At 37.4% G+C, this 6,775-nt stretch overlaps 1 protein-coding gene and 1 pseudogene across 1 annotated transcript in view; both read left to right on the forward strand.

Moving 5' to 3' along the window:
* The window catches only part of CT55 (cancer/testis antigen 55), a 24,497-nt gene extending 21,846 nt beyond the window's left edge, over window positions 1–2,651 (forward strand). The window contains exons 5-6 of the mRNA XM_039875698.1: window positions 1,416–1,528; window positions 2,304–2,651. Coding sequence (XP_039731632.1) covers window positions 1,416–1,528; window positions 2,304–2,498 — 308 coding nt within the window. The 3' untranslated portion in view covers window positions 2,499–2,651. The remainder of the gene's footprint in view (window positions 1–1,415; window positions 1,529–2,303) is intronic.
* A 206-nt stretch (window positions 2,652–2,857) lies between these two features.
* LOC120613332 (uncharacterized) lies at window positions 2,858–2,976 on the forward strand (annotated as a pseudogene).
* Window positions 2,977–6,775: the final 3,799 nt, after the last annotated feature.

Consider the following 6,775-nt stretch of genomic DNA (forward strand, 5'->3'; position numbering starts at 1 on the left):
AAGGTTAGTGAAGTGGAGGCCGTAGGGATTGATTTGAGTCTAGAAATATTTTGAAGGTAGAAGTGAAAGTACTGGCTGATGGATTGGACATTTGGTGTGAAGGAAAGAAGAGTCGGGGGTTACTCCTAAGTTTTATTGTTTGAATAATGATAACTGTAGAGTTTCCATTTTGGAGATGTGGAAAGATTAATATACAAAACTGAGTACATAGAAGAACAGCTTTAGGCATAATAATTTGAATAAACACTTGGATATATGAATCTGAAGTTGGTTAGAGCTGCAGTTATATATATATATGTGTGAGTGTGTGTGTGTGTATATATATATATATAAAATTAGGAGTTGTCAGCCTATTGATATTATATAAAGCCACATTAAAGAAATTAAAGAAATGTGTATAGAAATTATAGAGAGAGAAAGAAAGAAGAGAGAGAGAGAGCGAGCGCATGCACAAGAGAGAGAGAGAGATTGAGACCGAGATCCAACACATGCACGCGTCTTGGGTCACTAAAATTTAGCTATGATGGAACTGAGGAGGAACAAGAAAAGGACTATGAAGGAACTAGGAAATAGTGGATCATAGGGTAAAGACATGTTTAGTTAGTAGATATTGCCAACTTTTTGAAGTGATTGTACCAATTTTCACTTCTAGCATCAGTATTTGAGCATTCCATTTGCCTGAAACCCTTCATGGTATCTTTGTATCCTGTGGCTTACTTTTAATTTATTGTGAAAATCTATAGATATTTGTTTATAACTGTAAAATATAAGATATGTACAATTCATCATCTGTCTAAAACACCTTGGAGAATTACTTCTTTTTGTAGCAATATGTTCTCCTGCTACTGCTACCACTAATAGCAATCAATATTTATTTGGTGCTGGTTATTTACCAGGCACTGTTCCATGAATTTTATATGTCATACTTTAATTGTCAACTCTATGTAGTAAGTACTACTATTATGCTTCTCATTTTATAGATGAAGAAATCAAGGCACTGAAAGGTTAAGTAACTTGACCAAGGTTGCAAATTGCGTAGGCGGCAGTATGAAGGTTTGACTCCAGGCAGCCAGATTCATACTTGTGCTCTTTCTTATGTACTTTCCTGCCTCTCAAGAAGGAATTGTGAATGTGACAACGGTTTAATAAACCCTTGCTACTCTCAAAAAGATTTCCCTGTGTTGCCCCATTGTTGTTCTTCTCCAACTGATTTTGTTAAATCAGTAGAGAGAATCAATGTGAACTTCCTTACGGACAGGATGATTTACAGGTTGCCTGTTTTAAAATGTTCAAAATGTACCTTCTATGTAATAGAAACTATTTTAGGGTATTGCAATGTTGAAGTAACTTGTGAAATTAACATTACCAAAAATAAGAGATAATTCCAACTCGATTCCTCTCCATGGCTGTTTTAGATTTTGAGCCTTATCAAGGTGACCGAGTGGAAGTTGCATTTTCCATCGAGCCAGACATGCAGAGGAGAAAGGCCATCTCTGTGAAGCCTCTGAGACACAAGCATGTGCATGAGGTAGTTTGTTTGCATGTTGCTCTTGCTATTTGTTTCTGCTTATCTTTCCTCTAGTGATAATGTTTGCTGCTCAGGATTCTATTGGGTGTGTTGGAAAACCTAAAGGGAGGCTTTGCCAAAGAGGAGTCTATTTTCTTATTGAAAAGGCTGTGCTTCTGAAAGGAAAAATTAAAGAATAATATAGAACACAAATATAATTAAGATCTCAATTATGTAGTTTATTTGAGAAGTATTAAAATGTTTGAGAACAACAAGAACAGTAAACAAATTGTATTCAGGGGATTGTTGGGAAAGAATGAACAGAGTGGGTAATGAGATTAGAGGCTTACACTAAATGCTGGGTATGATTTGGATAGTGGAGATTGAAAATGAGTGGGAAATTCAGTCTGCACAAAGGTGCAGATGAAGCCTAGAATGTGGCAGAGGAAACAGGGGAAAATGATGTTCTATTTACTACCACATTTCTTTCTTACTAAACCCCTTTCACTCTCTCAACCTCAACTATAGAAATTAATGGACATTGTGTGTTATACTTAGAGCAGGGTTTCTAATCCTAGACATGGGCCCCACCTGCAGAGATTCTAACTTAATTGGTATGAGATGGGGTCTGGACATGGGTAGTTTTACAAAGTGTTCCTGGTATTTCAAATGTGCCAGCCAGTTTGAGAATCACTAATTAGGAGTAATTTACAGATTAGAGCCTGACTGAGGAGATACAGACTCTGTTATAGTGTCTCAAGCTTTTCATAAATACTTCCATTATTTGTATTTACAGGCCTGCATTACAAGCCTACATGGAAGAAGTGGGGTGATAGATAATAGTATCTTCTTCACCTTGGATTCTCTGAAACTTACTGATGGATACATACCTCAAATATCTGACATTGTCAACGTGGTTGCAGTGGAGAGCATTCAGTCATGCTATATTTGGAGAGCAATTTCTATGACTTTAGTGAAAACATGTCAATAAGAAAACATTTTTATTGCCTATGCGGCTTTTCCTCTCTTGGCAGTAAAGGGCCTGATTTAAATGCTTTGAAAATAATAGCTTAGTAAAACTTAACGATGATTTTAAATATAACATCTTAAATCCTGTGTGGTTTGGCTAAATGAAGTGTATCTTCTGGAGACTGTTCAGTATTTTTTATTATTAGTAAAAGGTATTTTCATTTTAATACTTTATAATAATCTTCTTTAAGTGTCTCTGTTTATTTTTAAATTAATCTACCTTTTTTCACCTTTAGAACAGAGTATCTAATCCTAGAAACTTTTTTTAGAATACATTGTGTATCATGGTTTTTTGTTTTTGTTTTTGTTTTTAATATTTGAGTCTATGGTCATGCCACCCTGAACGTGCCCGATCTCGTCTGATTGCTGAAGCGAAGCAGGGTCGGGCCTGGTTAGTACTTGGATGGGAGACCACCTAGGAAGACCAGGTGCTGTAGGCGTAAAAAAAAATTGAGTTTGCTTTACAGGTCCAGTGGGAACCCAACCATCTAGTAGTTAGTTCCCCACTTTATGGGTTTATAGTCAGAGTCAATATCCTCTAGACTTTAGGGATTCACTCATTGATTCACTTCAGAAATTGTGATTACCTTCAATGTACCAGGTGCTAGGGTTATAGCCTGAATACAAAGGCCAAAATTCTGTGCCCTAATGGAACTTGTTTCTATTAATGCTTCTTAATGCATGGAATCATAGAATAGAAAGGGGCATGTGGAATGTGGTTTGGCTCTGGGTCCCTGTGAAAGTCATCAATCCAAAGCAGTACCACACCCTGTGGGAATCATAGAGAGGTCCACTACTAGACTTGACTCATGGATCAAGTCCAGTGTATTCTCCCATTGTATTCTCCCATTTGGTTGGTGTAGAAGACTGTTCTTTGAGACTGACTTGACAGTGGATTATCATAAACCTAATTGGGCAGTGATTCAATCCTAACTGCTGTTTCACAAACTTCTCACTGCAGTGAGTGAATCATGTCATTAGCTGGTAAGCTGTGGTGGTTGGGTGGGGGTGTCAAATAATTTCCCTTCATCCTTTTGAATAGCAAATTCTAGAATCTGTTTGCTTTCATAGGACTGGCCTAGCACTGGTATACTTTGAACATGTTATCTCAAGGATATGTCGACTCTGAGTCTTTTTGCCATAATTTTGAATGCAGGCTCCTTGGTCATCTCACACTCATCAGGACATCACCCTAGTCTCTCCAAATGGATGATGTCATGGTTCTAAGACAGGGAAGCAGGGAGTAGAGGGCTGAGATAGAAATGTGTTTTTCAGAAGGTGGGAAAAAAATTGCATGAAAATAGAGATACCTGTCACCACAAATTTCTGTAGCTCCAGTGTTCTGCAGTAGTACTTTCCAACTGGTGTGCTGGGAACAGGCTGCATGTGTGCTGATATACAGATTCCTCTCTCTTCATTTAGGGATAAGTGCAAAGAAGGAAAGAAAATAAGATAATCCTCTTAAACAGCATTGGCCAACTACAGCCCTTAGGCCAAATCTGACCTGAGCCTTTATTATTTTTAACAGCTTTATTGATATGTAATTTGCATAACATACAATTTAACCATTTAAAGTTAAAATTCAATGGTTTTAAATATATTTGCGTGATAGGTAACTATCACCACAATTTTAATTTTAGAAAATTGTCACCCCCACTTGAAAACACCCCATATCAGAAATAAAAAATCAGATTGCATCTTTCACCTTTTTGATAAAGTAACTGATACATTCATTCCCTTTCTTGCATTTTAAAGTCAGCTCTTCAAGTGGTTTTGAATCCCCATAAACACTGAGACCCAACTGCGTTCAGTTGATCACACATATGGCATTAGATGTCACTTGTGATCTAAATTTCAATTATTTCCACTCAGATGTGCTGCCTAAATTTCTTAAATATGTTAACCAGTTGCTTACTGCAGTCTATCTTGAGCTCAAACTCAAGTGTCATAAAACAATTTTTTCACTTCCTACTTTGAGAACTATATCTCGGTTCACTATATTCCATGTCCCAGTGAGTAAGATCAGCAAACTCTTCATCTAAAGAGGACATGAATTGTTCATGCCGATATAGGGACAAGGCATAAGAACTGTATAAATAGACTAAATGTTAAACCAGAGCCTACAACATGTTGCTGGAAGACCACTGGAAGCCTACAGAACAAAGGAAGATTCCTGCTGGGATTACTAACAAACTACCCACTCCATGAAAGGAAAACAGTCTTTAAGTTGTACCCTATACAAAATAAACTCAACAATTCATTCCCTACGGGGAACCTAGAGAACAAAGGCTGAGATTACTAGCATGCTTTTCACTCTGCATACCCAGCCTTTCACACTACATATCCATACCATCAAAGGAAAACAAGTAAACAAAGTCTTTAATCTATAATTCATATAACTAAGAATCACACATAAACTGAATTCCTTGAACACTTGGTGTCTCTCTATGTCTGTCTCTCTCTCTGTGTCTGTCTCTCTCGTTGAGATGAGACCATGCTCTGTCTATGGAGCATTATTACTTCTCTAATAAATTTTCCTCTGGTCTCTCTCATTCTATCTTTGAGATGAGACCATGCTCTGTCTATGGAGGGTTATTCCTTCTCTAATGTACTTTCCTTTTATCTCTAACTCCAGAGTGCACTTGAATTCTTTCCTGTGTGCAGTCAAGAACCTTCACCCTCTTCTCTTGGTGCAAGACTTGAGTCCCCAGTTTGGGGATTTGTCCTGTCCTGCATTCATGTTTTCCTTTTGATCTATTCTCCTTGATTCTGCTCACTCTTTTCTAGAATTTTAGCTCCATACTCTTTACAATTCCATGGTTGCCTATGAAAATCCCATCTATTTCAGGTTAAAGGGAAACATAAATGTGAAATAGAGACTTAGAATATCAGTTAGGAAAGTGTTTATTAGTTCCAAGTTCCATACATCACATGACTTCCCTATAATATGTAAGAGCACTATTTGTACTACATTAACCAGAAAGTATGAGAAGGGCTCTAAAATCCTGGCTATTCAATGTAAGCATGGGACTGGGACTCTGCTGTCTGGGAATATAAAGAGAAAAATGATCATGACATTTGACTGTCCAGTATACTCACAACATTGGGCTAGGGACTTACATCCACTATCATTTAATCCTCAAAAGCACAGAGTTAAGGAGTACAGAGTTAGTAAACACAGGCACAGAAAAGTCAAGTGACTTTGTAAAGGACAGAGGCCTTTTACCCAATAGAACTGAGAATCATATTTTTGTTTGTCTATTTCCAAACTTATAAACTCAGTACAGTTGATAAGAGGAAATTCTCTCTACAGGGTTCTAATGCTTTTCACTCATTCATCCAACAGCTATTTTTTAAATACCAGACTGGGTATCTGCTCCTAATGCAAAGGTGAAAAAAAGAGGCCATGGCTTAGACATCAATGACACTTTGGGGCTAATGGGAAGGGTGAATGTGATCATATAAATAACCATGAAAATAAAAATTATAATGGGCTAGCTATGAAGAATAGGCTGCTCTGAATGTGAGATAATAGCTGTTGTAAGGACTATGTTAGATTAAGTGTCAGGGAAGACCACTTGGGGAAGCCATATTTAAGTAGAAAAAGGAAGGATAAGTAGACATTTATTGAGCACAGAATTATGACTGGAGGAGATAGTTCTGAGGCACAAAAGAGCTTGGTGGATTTTAAAAAATTGAAAGACCTTGGGGTTGCCCAAGTGATTTGATTCAGCCAGTGGAATGTAAGAGTATGTGATGTAAGTAAATGCTTCTGATGTTCTGGTGACCCACCAGGCCCCTTCATCTTAGGCCCAGAATGACAGCACATGGAGCTAATCTGAGTCTGGCCTGCAACATGGAGCCAAATCTAGGCAACTCACTTTTGAAACAGTCAAAAAATGGCAAACCCTAGTTCATGATCAATATGCAGAACTGTGAATGTACAAATAAATGGCTTGTTATTATAGGTCGCTGAGTTTGGGACATTTTTGTCGCAATACTAATATAGACATTTTACATAAAAAAATGACCACACACACACACACACACACACACACACGCTATCTGCTCTGTGCCAGGCTTGATTAAAGAAAGAACAGGAAATAATGACTAGGAGACTGTGCAAAGTGTAAACTTGATTATTAACTATAACAACACTGGATGATAGACAGGTCATAATTTTGTCACTGAATTTAAACCAGACTGCTATTATCAATTGTACTGCTCCAAGCTTTAAAA

Source organism: Pteropus medius, unplaced genomic scaffold (genome assembly GCF_902729225.1).
Source record: "Pteropus medius unplaced genomic scaffold, Ma_sr-lr_union100, whole genome shotgun sequence".
NCBI lineage: Eukaryota > Metazoa > Chordata > Mammalia > Chiroptera > Pteropodidae > Pteropus > Pteropus medius.